At 42.8% G+C, this 26,076-nt stretch overlaps 1 protein-coding gene across 1 annotated transcript; it reads left to right on the forward strand.

Annotated features, from left to right (window-relative positions):
* The first annotated feature begins 5,212 nt into the window (after positions 1 to 5,212).
* On the forward strand, positions 5,213 to 25,876 carry pgrmc2 (progesterone receptor membrane component 2). The gene is made up of 4 exons (XM_002932055.5): positions 5,213 to 5,272; positions 13,976 to 14,552; positions 23,327 to 23,482; positions 24,522 to 25,876. The coding sequence occupies exons 1-4, from the start codon at positions 5,213 to 5,215 to the stop codon at positions 24,617 to 24,619; spliced, it is 891 nt and encodes a 296-aa protein (XP_002932101.3). The 3' UTR covers positions 24,620 to 25,876.
* The last annotated feature ends 200 nt before the right edge of the window (positions 25,877 to 26,076 follow it).

Raw genomic sequence — 26,076 nt, forward strand, 5'->3', positions numbered from 1 at the left:
AGTAAATGCCCCCATAGAGTTTTACAATGTATTTATCTAGATTAATAATGTTACTGGACTTATATGAAGCTGAATGGTGTGTCTGTGTTTGCTGCATCAAACCTAAGTAAGGCAACATTTTAAAGCAAACTTTCTAACCCATCTATCTCAAGTTCCCTAGGACAGGCCCAGTTTTAGCATCTTTTTCCATGAGCAAACTCTAATGAACACCCATTCTTTTAATTTCATTACTAATACTTTTGCAGGGGTAACATGGATTAGTATTGAATGTTTGACTGGCAGGTTAACAGTTACATTCCCAACCAAATCTTATCTATGTTTTAGTAATCATATGTACAAAAATAAAAGTATAAAAAGTGCTCAGTAAAGTTAAATAGATGCTGTCAGAGCCACGCAGTGAAGGAGCAAGTAATAATTAACACAATGATAGTTAAGCTGTGGGCAATAGGCTGCATGGCAGAAACACAAAGAAGGCAGCCTCCAGTAAGCTTTAACTAAAGGGGCCATAGTAACCGAGGAAAACTAAGGTATGAGGAAAAATTATTGCAAATGTGAAACAAATTACAAAAATGAGACAAGAGATAAGGATGGGCAGAAGGAAAGAGGGAGCTGAGGGGAACTAAGGAAGGGAAAGAGGAGAGCAGAACAGAAATTTGTAACAGAAAGTGCTAAGTGCTTATATGGACATATCAGACTACTAGACACTTATTTTAAAGAGCAGTTTACTTTTACGTTAGCTTTACTTACAGAATGGCTTATTCTTAACAAATTTGAATTGGTCTTTGCTAGTCTTTATTTTTTGCTAAATTCACTGCTAAGTTCACTCATCCCTAATTTTAATTTTTTATAGTTTCCTCTTCTTCTTCTTTCCTGCTTTCAAATGGAGCTCATTGACCCCGGCAGCCAAAAAAATATTGCTTTGTGTTAATTTTGCTTTTTATAAAGTGTGTGCTTCCTACATAATCTTTTATGCAAATAACTGGCAGTGGCTAACTGCACCAAGTTTTTTGCAATTGAGAAAAGGATTTGCAAATCGATGGATGCACTCTACATCAAATAGTGAGCAGACACCAGTCATATGAAAGCGACTTCCTGGGAATGCACTGTAGGTCCCCCAAAGATATCGTCAGATACATAATACAGTACATGTGCAGATTTTAGATTGGCTAAACAACCAATCACCATGGACAAAAATTATCAGGATGATATTTTGGAGCCCACTCATGGTTGGAAAATCATATGAAATGTTGTTTTATAGGATTATATAGGTGCGTGTATGGCCAGCTTAAGCTGGCCATACACGTGGCGATCTCACGATGTTTCGTACGACCGTCGGTCGCACGAAACATCGTCAGATCCGCCACACACCATTCAGGGCTGAATCGGCAGGTAAGGAGGTAGAAACAATAGGATTTCTACCTCCTTCTGCCGATTCAGCTCTGAAGGGAGAATTTTGGTCAGGCGCCTTCTATGGCGCCCGATCAAAATTTTCTAACTTGGCCGATCGGCGAGCCGACCGATTTCAGCAGCTTCCTGCGATATCGGTCGGCTCGCTGACATGCCATACACGCACCGATTATCGTACGAAACGAGGTTTCGTACGATAATATCGGTGCGTGTATGGCCACCTTTAGGCTGCTAGCAGCCCCTCATACACAGGGCATGGGCTAATATACTTGCTTTGTAGGGGCCAGAATACACAAGCAGCAATTCCTTTTTAATCTTGTTGTTTCATATAATCATATACTCTTCAGTTCCTTTTCAAGCTTCAATTGTGTTTGTTCAGGGTAACTGATTAACAAAATCCATTTTGTATCTGAGGGAATATTTTCTCCTTATCATTATTAATCCTTTTGTGTGATCATTCCTGAGCCACTTACTTTACATTATAAATAAACAGTAACCCTCACACTCTGGCTGCCAGGTCTCTCATCTCAATGCTTTATTTCAATGCTTTATTTCAGGATTAATAGACACTAGCTGTGCAACAGATATATATCATTCCACATGTTAGTTTCTCTTTAAGTCTGCAATCTGCTGCAGACAGAGCATTTCAGCAATTTCAGCTGTTGGCATAAGAAGAAAAGACTATCTAACTTCTAAGTGAATGTTTTATACACAGCATCATTATCAGTGAAACCACTATCAACAAGGAGCGAGCTGATTAAATTTTAACAGGGAAGCTGTTACCGAACTGGCATGAATATATTTCTGAGTACATGAGGAAGCATGTGCGACATGCCTAATTATGCCATTGGAAGATTTATTTACTTTATTAAAACATGTTTTATGCATGCAGATGAAAGCAACTTTTGCTGAGACTTTGTTCAAGATCAAAAAGAAAGAAAGTTGCCAGAACTGTTCCCTCCATAAGAGAAACAGATGTTTTCACAAAGAGAGGTAAATAGACCAAATTGGTAGTGATCTGAATATACTGGAAGAGAGCTTCATCTTCATCTGGGGAACCTTTTTGACAAATATCAATTTTAATAATCCCAGAGAAAACAATATTTATAATAATTAAGTGCTTATTTATATAACAACCTTTAGACTCTGTTACTGTGCAGTTTACTGATATACCCGTGCAGACTTAACCAGCCAGCAATGTTTCATATAAGGTTAGGGCAAAGACCTTTTTTTTATATCTTGGAGACTTTCCCAGGGCTCCACAGGCAGATGTTTCAGGCGTATTTTTAAGATTTTGTGCACGTCTATGTTTTGGCCATTTGTGCTGAATTTGCATAAAGACATGTAAATCCCATATGCTTTCTGTCCACTTCTGATTCATTTTCTTTGCAATTTTCTTCTCTAATTATGTGCTTGCATTCAGCTTTATAGGTGTGTGTGTGCATGTCCGCACCTTTATCTTTTACTCTTATTTCCCTTGTTCCCGCTATGCATATGAAAAGCAGCTACAAAAAAAAAACTCAGAGGAATGAGATAAATGACACAAGACGTATTTGGTATGTGATCTTGATCTTGGTAGGGGAAATTGCCTGCGTCAATCAGCCAGGAGCAAAAATGCATTCTACAAAGAGCATTAAAAATAAAATATCTTATATATATATATATACATGTATTTATATTTATATATGTTTGTATATGGTTATGAAATGTGCTGAAAAAGTCACCCTCAGCTTATACTCGAGTCGGGTGCCATGGGTCCCTCCATACTAGCACCCTCTCTCCTTTGTATGCAAATTAGGCCACCTGCAACCAGACCCTCCAGTGCCCTGGCCTAGGCTCCCACTAGCAATACTTATTTCCCCTTACATCCCTCCGGGACTGGGTCTGCTGCCAGTTTGCCAATGTGCAATGAGCGTGGGGTAGTACTCATATTGTTTTTGTTGACCCTCTTCTCCGCTTACAGAGCTAGTTTACTGTTTTTCTTTGAAATAAATATTGAAAAACATATACCCCACTGATGCCTCAATTAATGTAATTTTATTGGTATTTATTTTGATTATTAAAACTTAGCAGTAGCTGCTGCATTTCCCACCCTAGGCCTATACTCGAGTCAATACGTTTTTCCAGTTTTCTTAGGTAAAATTAGGTACCTTGGATTATATTCAGATCGGCTTATACTTGAGTATATACGGTATATATATATAGCACAGGTTGTCAGCACTCATAGGCTTTTCATAATAGAAGACAAAGGCAAAGCAAAATTCAAAGTTCAAGCGGTGAAGTTTATTGGTTTACTGGGACTTTCGTCAGGGACATGGTCTTCATAAACATACTTGCATCCATACAGTTGGTGTTATGTACTCATTTGGGGGTCTATTTATACATGAGAAATTATTTTTGCCAGAAAAAAATGGTGTAAAAAACATGTTTATAAAGCTGTGTTTTTCCCCTTACACCATTTTACCCTATCCATCGTGAACCCTCAAATTATCCATTCAAATCAACTAGTCACCCTATTTCTTTCACACCAACAAATTGCTGTAAATGCTGGACCTGCCATCTGCCAATCCTGCAGCAGCAACCCATCTTACTCAGTTTACCAAACCCATGGGTCCCACTGGTATGAGATAAACCTGCAGCTTTAGAAACTCCTTGAATTTGGTATGTGGCCTAAATCAAGAACTGATATTTTTTCTTGCCCATCCTATCAATTTCAAATGCTAATATCTAATATACAGTATATCTGGCAAAATTCAAGCCAAGGCATGTAATTGCATTAGCTAGTAATTGTGGGTACAAAAACTGTATTTAAACTCCACATTTACCTGGACTAAGCATTTCAAATACTTTCAGCATAGAATTTTTGGAAAACTCAACTTTATTTCCAGACTGGGGTCATGAGGGATATAAGATTTCTAACACTTAATCAAAGACTTTTCATATACTCACCCTTGTTCTTGTTTTCTGTCTTTTCCCTCCCACATTGCTCTCAGCAGGCTGAATGTTGTCTCTGCCAAATTCTACATTCCAGCTTACTTTTATATGTGTCAGAGTATTCTGCCAGCTGAATAAGAAACGAGACATCATAAAAGGAGATGTTTAATCATTAAAGCTAGTCCCTTGGTCATTAAATATCAAACATTTTAGAAGGAATGTGTGTGTATGTTTGTGTATATATACACATTCCTTACAAAAGTATTTACACCCTTGCTTAACTCACCTATTGTACTGAATAACAAATCCTACGCTGAAATGTTTTTCTCTGGAATATTTTTATTTCAAAGCACTAAAAATATTTTTCTAATGTGACATTGTTTTGAAAAAAAAAGCAAGGGAAAAAATACTTAACATGCTGTTTGCTTAGGTATTTAAAGTGATACTGACACCTAAAAGTAAACTGTTATTATAAACATATCCTTGCATGAACTTCATAATGTTGCTATAAAAATACTTCCTGATGCTTTTTCATTAGCAATCTGATCCCGCATGTTCCTCTATGAGGGGGCTGCCATATTTGTGCGGCAGGAGTCCGTTAGCATTAGAAGCTACATGTTAAGAAGGGACTGTCAGGCTGGCAAAACAGTCAGGTTTAGGAACTTTAAGTAACAATTACTTACAAAAGCAAACTTTTCTATGAAAAATGATTAACATGACCTATAGGTAGCTTTTTATGTACATAAATATTTTGAAAAGTATTTTTTTTCGTGTCAGTAATTCCCACACTTTGGTAAACCATTGTCAAAGTATTTACAAAGAAAAGAACATACGTGTTTCTTTCAATCTATTCAATCTATGCCTATGCACAATGCGAGGTCTGTACACAGGCCTGGGCTGGCAATCTGTAGATTCTGGGAAAGGCATTGCTGTAAAATGCAATAGATCAGTGGTTCTCAACCTTCCTAATGCCCTGACCCTTTAATACAGTTCCTCATGTTGTGGTGACCCACAACCATAAATTTATTCCTAAGACCATCGGAAATATGTGTTTTCCCGATGATCTTAGGCGACCCCTGTGAAAGGGTCGTTCGACCCCCAAAGGGGTCCCGACCCACAGGTTGAGAACCGCGACAATAGATAGTCACTATTTTTGGGCCTGTGGAGGGCTCTATGAATCTGAAATGCTAGGGCCTGTTTGAAACTTTGTATAGACCTGTAAATTTTGATTCAGAACAGGTTTGCTGAGATGGAAGCGGAAGAATATAACTGGCCTGCACAGAGCCCTGACCTTAACCAAAATGAACACCTGTGGAATGAAATGGAACACAGACTGCGAATCAGTCCAAATCTTCAGTGCCCATCATTGCCCACCTCATTAATGCTCTTGTAGTTGAATGGAAGAAACAATATTGCTAAAGCCTTTCCTGAAGGGGCAGAGGCTGTTGTCAATCCACACTCACCAGCACACCCTGGCCTTTCCACTCTGTTCCGTCTGGTGCACAGTATTAGGAGAAACTTCGGCACTCTCCACCACAATCTAAACAGCACAAAAATACCGGTACAACAGGACTTAATTTAAGCGGGATAAACCCTGCTGATTTTTAGTATCAAACCATATAACGTTTCGGGGGCATGCCCCTTCGTCAGACGAAATGTTATATGGTTTGCTACTATTGAAAATCAGCAGGGTTTATCCCGCTTAAATTAAGTCCTGTTGTGCTGGTATTTTTGGGCAGAGGCTGTTGTAGCAGCAAATGGAGCAAGTTTATATTTATACTGTTGCTTTAGGAATTAAATGTTGGATAGGCAGGCATTCAGATATTTTTGGCCATACTGCATAGGAGGTGCCATTTTCACAGCTTAAAAATAAACTCTGTTCTATATACACTCGTTCTATATACAATTATTTAGGTTTCAAAATGACTTCATTTTTTTTATCTTGCAGAGATTAACAGTATTCTTAAGCTTTTTTATATTTCAGGTAAAAACATAATCTCAAACAGGCACAATTGCTTTGGCAGAGCTCATAGCACTGCTTCACTTGTGCAATGTGGAAAATCAATTGCAGAAAAAAAATTTAATGTAATCATTTATTGTACACTGCAAATTTAACTGTTCAAGTTTAATGCCCATTTAAATGAGCCTTTGGGAGATCATAAATAAGAAAAGCTCACTTTTAAACTATTTAATAACCTCAGCAATATTGTGCTGAATACATGAATCACTTGCCGAAATTACGGCTTAGCACTTTTCCTGACATTAACTGGATCACAGAGTTTTTTAATCTTTTTGCATTAGAGAAAATTTGCCAAACACATTTACACAATTTATCACACAGTTAATTATACTGATAACATATACTTTACAAACTCAATAATTCACGTATTTTTTTCTAATGCATTTGATCTGTAGCTGGCCAAACTACATATTTATATGGATTTTCGACACAGAGCTGCCTCCAGCTAAATAAAATGGCTATGTAATGAACCTGGATACAATTTATGCATCTGAGAAGTAAAAACAGTGCAATCCCACGTCTGTGTGGCTATGTAAGTTGGGTAAAAGACTGATGGCATTGGTATTTATAAGCGAGTGAAGAATTGTAATGATTCATTTTTATTTGTTATGTTTTAGCAGGTACATGTACCAACTGCAGTATCTCATTTAGCCTTTTGTTGTAGTAAAAAAAACTGTTGATCACAGTGGAAGCATAACATCACAAGATGCTAGGGTTGCCACCTGGCTGCTAAGAATGATTCCTGATACCTATGTTATTAATATGTACAAAGGTTAAATATAAAAGGAAGAACAGTTTTTTTTCCCAAAAAAAGACCAAAAAATTAAAGTGTTTTAAAGTAATCAAAAAATAATTTACTGTTGCCCTGCACTGATAAAACTGGTGTGTTTGCTTTAGGAACTCAAAAACAAGCACATACTTTGAGACCACTGGGAGCAACATCCAAGGGATTGGTGAGCAACATGTTGCTCACAAACCACTGGTTGGGGATCACTGATCTAATGTAACTGTTTTTGAAAAAAAGTTTGGGTTGTTTTGATCTACTTGTCACCTACTCAAAATCTACTGATAGATTAGTATCTACATTTAGATACTCTGGTACACGGGGAGATTTGTCGCCCGCGACAAATCTCCCTTGTTGCGGGGACTAATCTCCCTGATATGACATCCCCACATCCCACCGGCGAAAATGTAAATGGATGGCATACGCGGTGGCGCGATTGCCAAAGTTGCCGCAAATTGCGCCGCCGCGTATGCCATCCCACCGGCAATTTACATTTTCGCCAGTGGGATGTCATATGGGGGAGATTAGTCGCCCGCAAAAAGGGAGATTTGTCGCGGGCGACTAATCTCCCTGTGTACCAGAGCCCTTTATTACTAGTAATCGTTATTTCTGGGGACATCAGATTTAACCCTATACTTTACTTACATCCATCTGCTTACAAGTAGGGATGAGCAAAGTTTTTGCCTAGTACAGTATTATGGTGAAATGTACCATTTTGTCTGTGGCAAAAATTTAGCATATCTGCACTAAAATTTTTCCATGCTTTTATTTACTACAACATAAATCGCTTGACCACACACTAGAAAAATGATATAAAAAATGGTCTATGGATATCCTGACTACTCCTGAGACGTGGATAGATATTCTAGAGACATACTTAGATTCTCTGATATGCATCAAAACAAAATGATACAATTGCAATACCTTTATGGGACTTACTGTACCTAACACCATACAGGCTCCTCTTAATTAACCACGCAGTGTTACACATATATAACAGTACCGGACTCAAATAGTGGCCATTATCAGTTAAACGCTGGCCCTTATCCCTGTGGTTCCACCTGTACTACTAATTGCAAAGACACATGGGGTGATTAAGACTTTTAAAAATGTTGCTGTGACTACTCCGTACTACCGCAGATGATGCTCGTTTAGTCACCGCTAAATTGCCACAATTAGTTGCTGCGAATGAGTTTTTTAAAAGTTGACGCTAATTGCCCTGTATGTTTTTGGCAAACAACACTGTCAGATTGATGAAGCATTTATATATTAATATTTTCAACATTTTGACCCTTATGGAACAGTGACAGTAGATACCTTACTAATTATTTCTAAAATAAGGTAGATTTTATTCACAAACACCCATTCCTCTGTGACTAGGAGCTGCAGGAGGTGATGACAGGCACTTTTTATCTCACTGGAACACACCAAGCTTAAAAGCATCCCATCTGACATTACACTTAAAGGGACAGTATACCCCCATGTTCAACATGAGGTCAGTGAATAGGGCTTGTGCTAAACATAATTCTTGCCTTTAGTTTTAATCATAAAAAAAATCTATTTTTTCATTTCTTTAGCTAAACATGTCAAACAGCAAAACTGAAGTTACTCCATTTTTGAAGCACTTTAAATTTGAAAAAGAAATTTGGCAAATTGCCATGGCATGACAGAAGACACCTAATATTTACTGGGGCTAATTATAAGCTAAATTGCAATAGTGCAATTACCCATATTATACCAACAAATCAGCAACTATGTTAGATGAAAAGCAAATAAATGAATGGTTGCTATGGGTTACTTGACTCATGCATAGTACAGACCTGTCAACTTGACAGCTGTGGTACTTGGGGGGTATGCAGCGTGCGTCAGTGCAAATTTTTTACCCTGATACCATTATGGAAGTCACACATGCTTCTAGAAGTGACATCACGCGCATGCACAAATGCATTAATTAATGTCACCAAACACTTACCGTGCATATGCACCCAAAATTCACTACAGGACTTAGGGGACGGGAGAACAGGGAAAAGCCTTCAAAAATGGATAACTCCTGTAGAGATAGGGAGGGTTGATATCTCTGATACACCTACATTAATAAACCAGACCTACTGTGCTCCACGGCACTTCTGAGAATTGTTTACTGCAAGTTTTGTCTGTTTTTGCTGTATTGGAGAAATGCTACGGTATCTCTGAAAATACAATTTTTAATCTGTTGTCATTGTGTAGAGAGGATTGCAAGCCCTTCAGCATTTCCAGTCATGGATTTTAAGTGACCGCCAGTATTCCTTTTTTCAAGACACATTTGAGAGTGTTTTGGTTGCTCTGTGAATTCGATTGTTATTTAATATTTTATACAATGTACATTTAACAGCAACCCTTAGACTGAAAAAGTGCATGTAATGCTTGCAATGTACTACTTTGGTTAGCCATTAAAGGGATCCTCTTTTGTATTTTTGTACTATAATATTATATTAGATACAGTACATTTCCATTTCACATCCCCAAACAAAGTAGGCAAATTGGTTTTGGTAAATTAATATATATCCGGCCCTCACACCAGTAAGTATAAAATTCGATTATATCTTGAAATGATGCAGCGAATCGTCAGCGCTGAGAAGTTATAACTATATAATATAGCAAAACTTTGTAAAATGGAAAGAGAGGAATAATTTTTATTAAGCAATGGCCAAGTTCTTTGCAGGCTTTAGTGTATGATTATTTTTCCACACGCTACACCTTCTGCAGTTGTATAACTTTCCACTTGTGACAATAAATGCTGGAAAATGTTCATTATTCGAATGTAACAATGTACTCTCCACTTGAGAAGAACACATGTAATACTTGGTTGCATACTCTGATGAGGACAGAGATAAACACAAAAAAAATAAATCTGCTTTTTTGTTTGTTTGTTTCAGGTGGCCAGCATGGATGAACGGGACAAATAAATTGCTTGGGTATTGTACAGTTTAAAACCTCATACAGCAACCATGTAACTGAACTTTTTTTTTATGGCTAAGTTTCTTTACCCTAAAGGTTTCACCATCAGTTAACATACTGGAGTGAAATGTTGTGTTTCCCTGGGCTATAAAGTGTTAGATTTATGGATTATCTGGCAATAATCCTAAATGCTGAAACCCAACAACTAACTCTAAAAGTCACTCTGAAAACAAAAAAGAAAAAAGGCTTTTATTACCAAAAAGGCAAGAGCAAGAGCATTTCAACTCCCTGTGGGCCCAAGGCATTAGTGGGCCCTCCTGCTCTGCCAACCATTTTCCTTGTATACCATGGCCATTCCCCATCTCTATATGAGAAGACAGAGAAGAAAAATTGAGGGAAGGATAGATGATAATATGTACTGAGAAAAAAAACTGCAGTGTATGAAGATTTTAGCAATAACTTTGTCAGTATAAGGTCCATTAAAGCAGTGTTTTTCAACCTTTTTTGGGCAAAGGCACACTTTCATGAAAAAAATCACGAGGCACACCACCATTAGAAAATGTTAAAAAATTTAACTCTGTGCCTATATTGACTATATATAAAGTAATTCTCTTGAATAGGAATCAAATAAACACAAAGAAAGTATTTTATAATTACTTTATTATATTACATATATATATACACACAAAAATTTTATATTATATATATATTATTATTAATTGTTTTCTTACATGTCAGGCTGTCTTGGGGTGCGGCATCCAGGGGTGTCCCGGGATTGTCCTCCGGTGGGGAGTAGGGCGGCTGTGCATGGGCCTGGCCCCTGGTGGATCTGGTCTGTCGGGGCAGGGCCAGGGCAGTTGCTCCCCCCGGTCGGATTGTGCCAGGGCAGGATAGTGCTGCTCCTCTCTGGTTGCTCCGCCCTCCTGGATCCGATGCCGGATGACGTCACAGGCAGTGACGATTTCCAGGCATCAGGGAGCCAGGAAGTGGAAGGTGTAACAGAGGGGACCGGGGGAGTCTTGTCTGCACCTACGGCACACCAGGCAACATCTCGCGGCACACTAGTGTGCCGCGGAACAGCGGTTGAAAAACGCTGCATTAAAGGGCCAATATTGAAAAAAATATTTAATTCTGAACCATCCAGAAAACATTGTATATTTATTTGAATATTTCAAACTGTCATATGTTTTTTTTTTATGGTCCAGCAAAGATCTTTCTTATTACTTGTGAATTGTTACTGTAATCAATATAATACCCATGCCATAACAACACTAAGAAAAACTTTCAGATGTATGTATAGCATTGACATATGCCTTCAGTGCGACATTAGCTTCTTATTTACCTGACATCTGTTTGAAACACTCACATGCAAGCTTGCTTTATAAGCATATACAAATTTCTTTCACTTTGTGGGTCTTTTTGACCTAAGGCATAAATGTTTTGAAGGCTAAAGAAACAACATGGTTCAGTTAAGAACAGAGGCAAGATGCAAAGTTCTCTCACAAAGTGGCATTTTTTTTTTGCTAAAAAAAGCCTTTTGCCCACCAGGTATGGAGTTTGTTACATCTTAATGAGAATGCAGCCTGCCATGGAAGAGGAGGGGCATGTCCTTTTCTTGAATATAGTTCCCCCAATGCAAATACCGGGGTTTGCATCCATCTGGCAATTTTTTGGCCACACCCACTTTTGTGACCACGCCCCCAATTAACACACCCCATTTTTTTTCTAAAAATACTCCTTTTATATAGTTGAAATGGTGGGATCAGATGCAAATGTGCTATACCCTCATACTGTACTACCTAAGGAAGCCCACAGAGCCACCCCATATACAGTACCCCCCATACACAGTACCCTTTATATACAGTACCCTTTATACACAGTGCCCCCCCCATACACAGTGCCCCCCATACACAGAGGCCCCCCAAACACAGAGGCCCCCCATACACAGAGCCCCCCCAAACACAGTGCCCCCCCTACACAGAGGCCCCCCCATACACAGAGCCCCCATACACAGAGCCCCCCATACACAGAGGCCCCCCCAAACACAGAGGCCCCCCATACACAGAGCCCCCCAAACACAGAGGCCCCCCATACACAGAGGCCCCCCATACACAGAGCCCCCCAAACACAGAGCCCCCATACGCGCTCCGACTCCTTCCGCTGCTTCTCTCTTGTGGCTCCTTCGCCGGCGGTCCCTGGCCCTTTTATAAGGTTGCGCCCCGTGTGTACGTGTGACGTCATTACGCATGGGCGCAACCTTATAAAGGGGCCAGGGACCGCCGGAGAAGGAGCCACAAGAGAGAAGCAGCGCAAGTCGAAGCGCTCATCCTGCTGTCACGGATCCTTCTATGAATGTCCCGCATTTCCGTAATCTATTACGAAAATGCGGGACATTCAGGGAACTATCCGGGACAGCGGGATGAGCTATAGAAAGCAGGACTGTCCCGCTTAAAGCGGGACAGTTGGGGGGTATGGCCAGTGCAGTTTGTGCCGTGTATTTATGACACATGACCATGTAGTGCATTGTGATTTTAAGGCTTAGACCAGAAGACCAATTACATCTACCCAATAGTACATGATAAGCGATGCTGTGGCAAAATGAACCTGAACATATCAATATGTGATACATAGGGGCACATTCATTAAAGTACAACAGGTCCGAATACGTATGTTCTGCAATATTTTCGTGAATTTGCGCTACTTTTTCGTACTTTGCGACAATTTGTGCATCAAAATTGTATTTGTCGCAACGAGTACGAAAGTTTCGGATTCATTCAAGCTTCGGTATCGTGACTTTCCTTGGGCCGGGTTGGAGCTGCAGAGTGCCATTGAGCCCTATGGGAGACTTTCCTTGGGCCAGGTTGGAGCTGCAGAGTGCCATTGAGCCCTATGGCAGACTTTCCTTGGGCCGGGTTGGAGCTGCAGAGTGCCATTGAGCCCTATGGGAGGCTTCCAAAATCATGCACTGAAGGTTCAAAGTCAGAAAGGATTTCCCGCCGTTTATGATTGTTCGGATACGAAAATTTTGGATCGTACCACAATATTTTCGTCAACCACGATGCAAATTTTCATGCAATTAACGCACATCAGAAATTATCGTGGTTAGTCCGAATTTTTTCAGATCGTGCTTTTAATTGGCAAAAATTCAAACTTTGATAAATGTGCCCCATAAAGTTCAGGGAAAAATACAATTCAGGCACCCATTACAATAACATTTGGGAATCTGCCTAAAACACAGCAAAATTAAAATTGTTTTAGCAGGACTCAGAAATAATGGTTTTGCAGGAAACCTGCCGTCACACTTAGGGGTGTATTTATTAATATTGGAGGCAGACATCACCGGTGATGTTGCCTATAGCAACTAATCCGAACTTTGCTTTTGTTTTTCTAACTTGTAGGTGACCATTTAAATGTAATTGCTAATTGCTTGCTATACACGACATCACCGGTGATGTTTGTCTCCACCGTTAATAAATATGCCTTTATTTTTTTATGTGTCAACAGTTTTTTATTGTTTCAGTTTTATAAACACATATACAAAAAAGGGGCTGATTATACATTTCCACTTATGCAATGTTGATTTCAATGTTTCAGTATGTTACATTCACAGTATGTATCTGTTTTCCATTTTGTGCATATTCTGTGGAATCTTCTGGCATATCCATTAACATGTGAAGATGCCCTTGCTTTTACAGTAGTAGCGTTAATGTAAATCTTTTGTGCCAAGAAAGTGTTAATCACTTTGGAGCCACAAGGATATCCAATCTAGTTTTGCCGTGCTGAAGAATACACGTAGAGCTCAGAAGCCAACACATTTAGCAATAAAGATTAGTTGAAAAAAAATGCGGGAAAAACGAGGTCGATTCAAATCCTTCACTTCCGGGTAGCCTTAGCGCGCCATCAGACTAAGCGCCCGGTCGCTTTGTTCAAGCGTCACGCTGCTTGCGCGGCCGCTGCCCTCTAGTCCCTTTGCTCCGCCCCCTGCACACGGGGATCGTGGGATTGGCGCTGAGTACTTTCCCAGCTGGCCTTGCCGTGTGCTGTGGGTACAGCGCCAACTCTTCCTAGTGCCCTGCAGAAGCCCTCCCTGGTGCGGGAGTCAGGTGGCCAGCGGTGACTCGGGTGCTGCCCGGCAGGTAATGTCGGAGAGCTGGGAGGCGGAGGAGCAGCTGGCTGGTACCTCGCCACCGGGCCGCGAAGGAGAGCCGTCCGGACTAGGATGGCTATTTGCTGGGGAGCTGCTGCTAAACGCGGCTCTTGTGCTTGTGGTGGTATACGGGGCCTTTCGAATCTACCTGCGCTGGAAAGGGTCGGGGTCGGGCGGAGTCGCTTCTTTGCCCCGTATGAAACGCAGAGACTTCACCCTGCAACAACTGCAAGAGTATGACGGGACGCGCAACCCCAGGATCCTTCTGGCTGTCAATGGGAAAGTGTTTGATGTCACCCAAGGAAGCAAGTTCTATGGGCCGGGTGAGGAAGCTTAGCTGGAACCATATGGGCAGGCTTGTGTCATTGCTGCGGGGAGCCTCACAATCACGTGTTCCAGTGCCCTGCTCAGCCCTCCTTACCCAGTGCCCTGCTCATCCCTCCTTACCCGGTGCCCTGCTCATCCCTCCTTACCCGGTGCCCTGCTCATCCCTCCTTACCCAGTGCCCTGCTCAGCCCTCCTTACCCAGTGCCCTGCTCAGCCCTCCTTACCCAGTGCCCTGCTCATCCCTCCTTACCCGGTGCCCTGCTCATCCCTCCTTACCCGGTGCCCTGCTCAGCCCTCCTTACCCGGTGCCCTGCTCAGCCCTCCTTACCCGGTGCCCTGCTCAGCCCTCCTTACCCAGTGCCCTGCTCAGCCCTCCTTACCCAGTGCCCTGCTCAGCCCTCCTTACCCAGTGCCCTGCTCAGCCCTCCTTACCCGGTGCCCTGCTCATCCCTCCTTACCCGGTGCCCTGCTCATCCCTCCTTACCCGGTGCCCTGCTCAGCCCTCCTTACCCGGTGCCCTGCTCAGCCCTCCTTACCCAGTGCCCTGCTCAGCCCTCCTTACCCAGTGCCCTGCTCAGCCCTCCTTACCCAGTGCCCTGCTCAGCCCTCCTTACCCAGTGCCCTGCTCAGCCCTCCTTACCCAGTGCCCTGCTCAGCCCTCCTTACCCAGTGCCCTGCTCAGCCCTCCTTACCCAGTGCCCTGCTCAGCCCTCCTTACCCAGTGCCCTGCTCAGCCCTCCTTACCCAGTGCCCTGCTCAGCCCTCCTTACCCAGTGCCCTGCTCAGCCCTCCTTGCCCAGTGCCCTGCTCAGCCCTCCTTGCCCAGTGCCCTGCTCAGCCCTCCTTGCCCAGTGCCCTGCTCATCCCTCCTTGCCCAGTGCCCTGCTCAGCCCTCCTTGCCCAGTGCCCTGCTCAGCCCTCCTTGCCCAGTGCCCTGCTCAGCCCTCCTTGCCCAGTGCCCTGCTCAGCCCTCCTTGCCCAGTGCCCTGCTCAGCCCTCCTTACCCAGTGCCCTGCTCAGCCCTCCTTACCCAGTGCCCTGCTCAGCCCTCCTTGCCCAGTGCCCTGCTCAGCCCTCCTTGCCCAGTGCCCTGCTCAGCCCTCCTTGCCCAGTGCCCTGCTCAGCCCTCCTTACCCAGTGCCCTGCTCAGCCCTCCTTACCCAGTGCCCTGCTCAGCCCTCCTTACCCAGTGCCCTGCTCAGCCCTCCTTACCCAGTGCCCTGCTCAGCCCTCCTTACCCAGTGCCCTGCTCAGCCCTCCTTACCCAGTGCCCTGCTCAGCCCTCCTTACCCAGTGCCCTGCTCAGCCCTCCTTACCCAGTGCCCTGCTCAGCCCTCCTTACCCAGTGCCCTGCTCAGCCCTCCTTACCCAGTGCCCTGCTCAGCCCTCCTTACCCAGTGCCCTGCTCAGCCCTCCTTACCAGTGCCCTGCTCAGCCCTCCTTACCCAGTGCCCTGCTCAGCCCTCCTTACCCAGTGCCCTGCTCAGCCCTCCTTACCCAGTGCCCTGCTCAGCCCTCCTTACCCAGTGCCCTGCTCAGCCCTCCTTACCCAGTGCCCTGCTCAGCCCTCCTTACCCAGTGCCCTGCTCAGCCCTCCTTACCCAGTGCCCTGCTCAGCCCTCCTTACCCAGTGCCCTGCTCAGCCCTCCTTACCCAGTGCCCTGCTCAGCCCTCCTTACCCAGTGCCCTGCTCAGCCCTCCTTACCCAGTGCCCTGCTCAGCCCTCCTTACCCAGTGCCCTGCTCAGCCCTCCTTACCCAGTGCCCTGCTCAGCCCTCCTTACCCAGTGCCCTGCTCAGCCCTCCTTACCCAGTGCCCTGCTCAGCCCTCCTTACCCAGTGCCCTGCTCAGCCCTCCTTACCCAGTGCCCTGCTCAGCCCTCCTTACCCAGTGCCCTGCTCAGCCCTCCTTACCCAGTGCCCTGCTCAGCCCTCCTTACCCAGTGCCCTGCTCAGCCCTCCTTACCCAGTGCCCTGCTCAGCCCTCCTTACCCACCTTGCCCAGTGCCCTGCTCAGCCCTCCTTGCCCAGTGCCCTGCTCAGCCCTCCTTACCCAGTGCCCTGCTCAGCCCTCCTTACCCAGTGCCCTGCTCAGCCCTCCTTACCCAGTGCCCTGCTCAGCCCTCCTTACCCAGTGCCCTGCTCAGCCCTCCTTACCCAGTGCCCTGCTCAGCCCTCCTTACCCAGTGCCCTGCTCAGCCCTCCTTACCCAGTGCCCTGCTCAGCCCTCCTTACCCAGTGCCCTGCTCATCCCTCCTTACCCACCTTGCCCAGTGCCCTGCTCGGCCCTCCTTGCCCAGTGCCCTGCTCGGCCCTCCTTGCCCAGTGCCCTGCTCGGCCCTCCTTGCCCAGTGCCCTGCTCAGCCCTCCTTACCCAGTGCCCTGCTCAGCCCTCCTTACCCAGTGCCCTGCTCAGCCCTCCTTACCCAGTGCCCTGCTCATCCCTCCTTACCCACCTTGCCCAGTGCCCTGCTCGGCCCTCCTTGCCCAGTGCCCTGCTCGGCCCTCCTTACCCAGTGCCCTGCTCAGCCCTCCTTACCCAGTGCCCTGCTCAGCCCTCCTTACCCACCTTGCCCAGTGCCCTGCTCGGCCCTCCTTGCCCAGTGCCCTGCTCGGCCCTCCTTGCCCAGTGCCCTGCTCAGCCCTCCTTGCCCAGTGCCCTGCTCAGCCCTCCTTACCCAGTGCCCTGCTCAGCCCTCCTTACCCAGTGCCCTGCTCAGCCCTCCTTACCCAGTGCCCTGCTCATCCCTCCTTACCCACCTTGCCCAGTGCCCTGCTCGGCCCTCCTTGCCCAGTGCCCTGCTCAGCCCTCCTTACCCAGTGCCCTGCTCAGCCCTCCTTACCCAGTGCCCTGCTCAGCCCTCCTTACCCAGTGCCCTGCTCAGCCCTCCTTACCCAGTGCCCTGCTCAGCCCTCCTTGCCCAGTGCCCTGCTCATCCCTCCTTGCCCAGTGCCCTGCTCATCCCTCCTTGCCCAGTGCCCTGCTCAGCCCTCCTTGCCCAGTGCCCTGCTCAGCCCTCCTTGCCCAGTGCCCTGCTCAGCCCTCCTTACCCAGTGCCCTGCTCAGCCCTCCTTACCCAGTGCCCTGCTCAGCCCTCCTTACCCAGTGCCCTGCTCAGCCCTCCTTACCCAGTGCCCTGCTCAGCCCTCCTTGCCCAGTGCCCTGCTCAGCCCTCCTTGCCCAGTGCCCTGCTCAGCCCTCCTTACCCAGTGCCCTGCTCAGCCCTCCTTACCCAGTGCCCTGCTCAGCCCTCCTTACCCAGTGCCCTGCTCAGCCCTCCTTACCCAGTGCCCTGCTCAGCCCTCCTTACCCAGTGCCCTGCTCAGCCCTCCTTACCCAGTGCCCTGCTCAGCCCTCCTTACCCAGTGCCCTGCTCAGCCCTCCTTACCCAGTGCCCTGCTCAGCCCTCCTTACCCAGTGCCCTGCTCAGCCCTCCTTACCCAGTGCCCTGCTCAGCCCTCCTTACCCAGTGCCCTGCTCAGCCCTCCTTACCCAGTGCCCTGCTCAGCCCTCCTTACCCACCTTGCCCAGTGCCCTGCTCAGCCCTCCTTGCCCAGTGCCCTGCTCAGCCCTCCTTACCCAGTGCCCTGCTCAGCCCTCCTTACCCAGTGCCCTGCTCAGCCCTCCTTACCCAGTGCCCTGCTCAGCCCTCCTTACCCAGTGCCCTGCTCATCCCTCCTTACCCACCTTGCCCAGTGCCCTGCTCGGCCCTCCTTGCCCAGTGCCCTGCTCGGCCCTCCTTGCCCAGTGCCCTGCTCGGCCCTCCTTGCCCACACACAGCCCCATCCAGCTCCGTCTCTCTATAGGATTGCAAACTCTTAGTCTCTAGTCCTCTCCAGACTCCTCCACGTCAACGCACCATTGCAGTTTCCCTCACATGGGATTTTCTAAGCTTTGTGTTACATATTATACACGGGCCAATAAGCTGCTTATATTTGCCTATGTCTTGAGCCACTTCAACCTATGTATTATCCTTTTGGTTGCATAGCAGTCTCATTTACTTACAGAAGAACTGAAATAAATATCATTGTTGGGCGGCCGCTAATTTGTTAGGAATTGCCAACCCTACTAACCTGGGCCGGTGCACTTTTTTTTGAAATTTCCTGAATGATTTTTGTTCTACTTTGAACACCAAATGCATGTGCAATGTAAATGCCAGTTACATGTGGTCACTTGTGTGAGATGCGCAAAAATGCGAACAACCACTGGCCACTTCTGTCTAAATCTGGTACCATTCCTGTTTGTATCACTATTCCAAATATAGCACCAGCACTTATGGCACTGGCCTAAATACCTATGAGTCAGTTCCATATTTTCATATTTAATCAGGGAAGGAAAGGAGTTATGTAACTTTATTTCAAAGTGCATTGCAAATGGCCATTGCATTAAACTATTAAAGGGGTAGTTCACCTTTTTATTAAACTTTAGTATGTGTGTTAGCAGTGGTATTCTGAGACCATCTGCAACTGCTATTTACTGTTAGTGGCTTTTGAATTATTTATCTTTTTATTCTGCAGCTATCTGGTTGCTAGGTCCCAGTTTACCCTAGCAACCAGGTAGAAGTCTTTGAGAAGCGGGCCTTATTACAATGATGAGTAATAAAAAGTAGCAATAATAAAAAATATTTGCAGCCTCACAGAGCAATACGGTTTTTGCTATTGGTGTCTGTACTGCGTTTAACCACAAGGGTGTATGTCAGTTACAGGAATGTATGTATGTATAACTTTATTTATAAAGCGCTACAAGCATACGCAGCACTGTACAATCTTACAATATATACAGTTACACAAAGGGAAGACAAGTGCCATAATAAATACAATAAATAAGTATAAATCCAGATGCCCTGTAGTATGAGACATAGTAGAGCTTACAATCTAAGGAATAACTAATACTCCCCATCTCAATGTTTTGTTTAACTAAAGCTTTAATTATTTGAGAAAAGAATATTAGTGGAAATTCACGAGGAATCTACCCAAAACACCATCATACAAACTGAGACATATGACACTTCCTAGTACAGTGTCTGAATTACAGAAGCAGAATCCTGTTAGCCACAATTAGAACAGTTATTGGAGGGTGTCTGGGAATTTAGGTGCCCAAGTTGTATTAGATTAAAAGTTGTCTTAAACGTGTAGATCAAATTAATTACATTTTACTATGGTGTAGTATATTCTGGGAGAGTTTGCAATTGGTATTTTAATTTTTTTTTTTTTTATATATATATGCATTTTTTTTTTAATTAGTTAAAATTCCTGTGTGGAATTTCTGGAGTTATCTGGTTGCTTAGGGTCCAGGTTACCATGTAGGCCATTCTAAAAGCTAACTGAAATACTCATTTAATATTTTTAGCAGTACAAACTTGCGTAGCAAATGTTAATCTTTTTGAATCTGTACAAAAGGACACTATGGCCTTTGATTCTCTAGCAGCTAGTGCCTGCTAAAATAGTGACGTTTGTCTGTAGATAAGTGTAAGATGGAAAGGCTCTGATACCTGTTATGTATTATTTTTCTTATACTTTATATAGCACTGACGTATTCCTCAACAGTTTACACAGATTATTATTTACAACAGTCCCTGCCCCAGTGGAGCTTACTATATAAGATCCCTGCCACACATACAGTGCACACTATTCTATCACAGTAAAGCACGTAAATAGATCAGTTCAGTTACATGGCATGGAGCCCCTCTCCAATCAACTTCTGTTAATACAGCCCAAGGCACCCCTTAACAGCCTCTTGAGTGTCTGAGGTTGTTTGTAGTTAAATGTAAAAAGCCAGAAGCATTTTCCCTGTTTTTAAAGTTATTATATTCGTTTGCACTTTTGGTTCATGTATCATATGACAAAATGGTACATTTAAAGTAAATATAATGCTCAACGCTTTATCAGATCTTCTTTAATGTTTATTTTTGTGACATACTAATGCTTCTGGAAATGCATTTTATAAAGATGTTAATCGGATAACATGGCGTCTGCCATATTGTGTGACAAATCAAACTAGATTGCATGGTGAAATGGAGGAGATACCCAGTAGGATAAAAATACTTAATGTAATGTTCTGTGGCACTCAGACTATTCAGTACTGTAACAGAAAAAACCTTGGAGCACTCAGGAACGTATGGGGGACGTGCTTTTGCTCTGCTATTTTTATGAGGTTAGATTGTGTGTGTGTGTGTGTGTGTGTGTGTATGTATGTATATATATATATATATATATATATATATATTATATATTTATTACACAGTGGAGATCTTTGGTCATGAAAATTCTTGGCCACATGTGGTCTGCAGGCATCTCTCTGCATACTATATAAAAACTATGTAGTAATCCCTTATACCCCTGAATTGCCAGATGTGTAAATAGCATAGTTAGCAGAAGCATGTGCTGTTAGGTATTACTCACTACTAAGTCAACATTTAGAATGGTATATAATATATTATATTTAGCAACTTTTCAGTTAGTCTTTGCTTTTTATGGGGGAAGGGGGGGGGGGTAGAGACTGACCCTGGCAGACAAAAATGTTTTGCTCTGCGAGGCTACAATTTTATTGCTATTGTTATTCTTTTCACTTTTTATCTCTTCTCTTTCCATTCAGACCCTTTCCTATCCATCTCCATGTCTCATTTAGCTGCTTAACATCCACACTGGAGAGCTTCTGAAAAAAAAGCTAAATAATAATAAAAATGCAAATACTTTGCATTAAACTAAAAATTAATTTAAAAGTTGATTTATTTTATATTTTTTTTCCCAAAACCATAAAAGTCCCGCCCATCTGTGCCACTTCCTGCTGCCTCCTTTCCAAGGATGTGCAGGGGAGCCGACAATCGGCACTCTGCACTGTAGGATAGGAACCAATCAGCAGCTAGGTGGTCCTAATAGAGAAGTCTGCCATTTCTTGTCTGACTGCAGGGCTGTGATTGGCAGGGACACACCCTCCCCTTATTTGAAATACAGATAGAAACAATAGTGGATCTATGATGAGCTCTAATAAAGGGCTATTTTTAAAGATTGTGATTATTTGTAACCCAGAGTAAATAATATTTATTATTGCCTTAGAGGTTAAAATAGTATGCTTTATATCTCCTTGAAGTTAAGAGTTGTAATTCATACTAATACTATAATATATAGGGGCTTTTTTTCTGTCTCCCACTTTTACAGTGCCAAGTGCTGCACTATTAACATATCTATCTGCTGATAAATGCAGAAGGATGATACAAATCTGTTTGTAACACCAGGGTGTTAACAGTGATATGTTTTTCTACATATATTATTCTCACTTCCTAAATAAGTTGGTGGTATGTGGTGTCAGGTGGCACGGCAGGAATTGGCCCTATTTTCTGATTTGGAAACTTAAAAAAAAGATATGTGCAGCCACAAAGGTCTTGTTCTCTAAACATTAAAGCTGTTTAGGACACTTTTTGCACCTACAGCTTGCTGGTAAGATCTGCAATGCTCTGCTGGGACTCCGAGCCATAGGCTTACTACTACAATGAGTGCAGAGTAGCAACAGGACTATACTTATCCAATGCTGTGAGGGGGCACCTAGCCAAAAATCCACATGGGGTGGGTAAAAATGGGCTAATAATTTGGTTCTTTGAAATAATTTGTCAAAAGAGAAAAACAATTTTAGCATGCCCAAGGCACAAATTATATGGCAGTAATATATTAAAACCATGTTTAACAGGCAGCAACCGTTCATCAACAGTGTCCAGGTATTAGGTTACCTAGTACACAACATACCTACCGAGGCTCTATTTTTAATTAGAGATCAATGGTATATACATTTTAAATAATTCTACTAATTCTAATTTTAAATAATTGTAAACAGAAAAGAACATTTATATTGTGCCTGTTGTAATTTTTCACTGCACAGTATGTTAGTACTCAAGTTAAAGTAAATAAGTGAAGACAGAGCTTCTAAAAGCAGCTACTTTTTCACAGCTTTTAAAATACAGAAAATCCCCTGCCATAGACAATACTGACAACTGCCTCTGCTAAAACACACGTATAGACCTGTTATCCAGAATGCTCGGGACCTGGGGTTTTCCGGATAAGGATCTTTCTGTAAATTGGATCTCCATTACTTAAGTCTGATAAAAATCATTCAGATATTGAATAAACCCAATAAGCTTGTTTTGCCTCCAGTAAGGATTAATTATATCTTAGTTGGGATCAAGTACAATGTTTTGTGTTATAATTACAGAGAAAAAGGAAATCGGATGACCTTTCCGTAATTCAGAACTTTTTGGATAATGGATCTCATACCTGTACCTCTGTTTGTCATTACCCTAAAGAATGTTTGGAGCTGCAGAACAGAAATAGTTGGGTTCATACATTTGGGACTAAATGCTTCACTTGATTGTGTTGGAACATAGCTGATTACGTATTGTTACTGCCAAATTCTAGCTTACAGTAATGTAAATCACCAGTAGGAAAACACATGGGGCACATTGTTCTTCTGAAATTTCCACACAAGGAAACTTTGAGCAACTTCGGGAAATGAAGCGCCATGTTTTTTTTGCCGCCGGCAGTTCACTGTATTGCCAGTGGGGAAAACATTCTGAGGAGATTTGTCATCAGCAATAGTCCATATTTAACTGCATGTGACAAATCTCCCAATGTCCCATCACTCTTAGTTTACTCTAGCCTCTTACCTACCTAAGGGGCAGATGCTATCTCATTAGTGGTGCCTTTGGGACTGAGGGAAAATTAATTAACAGTAAGTATAAATGGTAGCTTTTCAGTATGGCTAACTGATAATTGTTTTACAGATGGCCCCTATGGGTTATTTGCTGGCAGAGATGCTTCCAGGGGACTAGCAACATTTTGCCTCGACAAAGAAGCACTCAGAGATGAATATGATGACCTATCTGACCTAAACGCTGTACAGATGGAAAGTGTTCGGGAATGGGAAATGCAGTTTAAAGGTAATTTTTAGTTGTTTTTTTTCTTCATTAATTCCCTGTGTTAGTAGATCCTTTGATAAGTAAGACAGATTGTTGTACCAACGATCTGCTTGTAAGCCTTTATATATGAGCTTTAGAAAATTTAAGGTAAGAGGCATAGCCAAACATCTTTGTTTCAAATAAGCTGATATTGCTAAAATATCATGCATTATAACTTTTTATTTTCTTAGAGTATAACATGGTTATTTCAATAATTATTAAAGAGTCTGGCAGATGAGTTCAGTTATTTCCCAGAATGGCAGAGGGTGTCTTTTCAGGTGTTTATATCTGTGTGCCATGGTCTTGATTAAGAACAGTAACGCCAAAAAATAAAAGTGTATGAAAGTAATTAGAATATAATGTACTGCTGCCCTGCACTGGTACAACTGGGGTGTTTTCCCCAGAAACTGATATAAACAAAGTTGCTATGTAGCAATGGGGGCAGCCATTCAAAGGAGAAAAGGCACAGGCACATAGCAGATAACAGATAAAACACTATTGTATTCTACAGAACTTATCTGTTATCTGCTATGTAACCTGTGCCTTTTCTCCTTTTTTCCAGCTTGAATGGCTGCCCCCATGGCTACACAGCAGCTTATTTTATAAATTATAGTAGTGTTACTGTAGCAAACACACCAGTTTTACCAGTGCAGGGCAACAGTACATTATATTTTAATTGATTTAAAAAAACTTTTATTTTTGGTGTTACTGTTCCTTTAAGGAAAGAAATACACGGATAAACAACATCAACAACCTGCAACATATTAACAAAAATGGTGCCTATGGCCTAGGGGCAGGCTAACCTGCAACAACTCATTCTTTGCCCTTTTAGACAGAAATTAAATTTGTGCAGTGGGGCCAGTACATTGGCTATTGTGAGGCTTTTTGTCAGGATACAAGTGTTAAGAAATTTCAGTATAATTTTATTAATTTAATTTTATTAAAGGTGTTTTATATATTTGTTCTTCAATTGCATTTTTTGAGGTTTATAATTCCATCAGAAACATTTTTTTTTTCCTAGAAAAGTATGAATACGTTGGTCGACTGCTAAAACCAGGTGAAGAGCCATCTGAATATACAGATGAAGAAGATGTCAGAGACCATACAAAGCAGGACTGAACTTTGTTACCAGCCAAAGTCAGGGGCCGTTCAGGAATTGCGTTCACTTTCCCTACAACATATAATGAGGAGATTTTGTGCTCCATGATATTCGCCACAGTTTGTACAGGGAAATGAGAATTAAACGTGATACTGCAAAAGAAGATTTTAATACTAGGCATTATGATCTTCACTGCCAAGCATTTTTCTCCCCCCTACAAAAGTTGATCTTTCTGTGACCGAACCTTATTAATGAAGCAGGATTCAGGAAATCAGTTTTGTGAAATGTGCATTGTTACATATTTTATTAGTACACTCTAACTGGCATTTGTGGAGCAGCTCCACTTTGGCTTTATGAGGAACCAGCCATGATTCTGCCATATGAGCAGTTCACAGATCAGAAAGGGTATAGAAAAGTATACATTTTTTATGTGGTATTTGGTTCAGACTTTTGAAAACCTGTTTTTTTTTTTGTTTTCCATAAATACATTTATCAGATTAAGTCTGCACTACTTAAAATATTGTTCTCGTGATTTTTTTTTTTTTTTTTAAATAGTAGATTTTCACTAGTAATGCCAGGCATTATTGTCTCAGCCTACATCAGGTGAAAGTATCAAAGACTGGGCTAAAGTATTTTATCACCATAACAAACGTGTGCGTCTCAGAGGGCAGTTCTGGCAATCGGTGGGTTCTAAATCCACTCCTTGTATTCGTAGGTGAACCTCCTATTACATTGTAAGATAATATTTCTCTGCAATTCATGCGCCCAATCAATTTTAACCCCTTTGCCGTTTTTGTTGCCTGTGATCTAGTTAATAAGAAATGAAATCCAGGCTTCAAATGCAGCAAAGTAGGTATGTGCCTTATTTTTCTTGTACAGACTTGAATTGCTTTAAGGGAAATGCCCCCCCTCCTTCCCAGATGTATTCAGAGTCACTACAAGCAGCTTTGGTACTGAAGTTGATGTTATGTATTGACTGGAAAAAGCATCCTGTCATTCTGAATAATCAGAATGAAGGCAAAATCTTCAGTATTACTGCCATACTTATGATGGTGTACATATACGTAGGACTGTAAGTGTCCCTCCCAAACAATGCTTTATTTAGTTGGAATAGTCTGATCTTCATGTTTAGGTGGAGTAGTATGTATGCTTGTGAGCGCATTTGTCTGCTGGAGCGGTGAGAGGTGTTTTCTGCAGATACTGTAAATATGGGAACCATTTTAATAAAGCATGTACAATAAACCAAAAGCCACAGCTAAACTCCCTATAAAACCAAATATTCCTTGTGCGTGTTTTATTTTTGTATTTTCCGTCTTTTCTCTCGGGGGCATCATCACCAAGTGTATTATATAGTGTTGCTTTTATAGTATTTTGCTTCAGTATTAAATATTTTAAGGTCTTGCCCTGCCCATTAGAAAAAAGTTTTTCTGGATAAAGGATCCTCATGGTAGCACAATGGCCTCATTTATAAGTAGTA

The sequence above is a fragment of the Xenopus tropicalis genome, chromosome 1, assembly GCF_000004195.4.
Source record: "Xenopus tropicalis strain Nigerian chromosome 1, UCB_Xtro_10.0, whole genome shotgun sequence".
Taxonomy (NCBI): Eukaryota; Metazoa; Chordata; class Amphibia; order Anura; family Pipidae; genus Xenopus; species Xenopus tropicalis.

Bases quoted from the DNA above. Each gene is read 5' to 3' on its own strand.
- pgrmc2 (XM_002932055.5), top strand. From the start codon at position 5,213: ATGCGAGGTCTGTACACAGGCCTGGGCTGGCAATCTGTAGATTCTGGG. The intron at 14,553-23,326 runs GTGAGGAAGCTT...ATTGTTTTACAG, and splicing joins AAGCAAGTTCTATGGGCCGG to ATGGCCCCTATGGGTTATTT. The intron at 23,483-24,521 runs GTAATTTTTAGT...TTTTTTTCCTAG, and splicing joins ATGGGAAATGCAGTTTAAAG to AAAAGTATGAATACGTTGGT.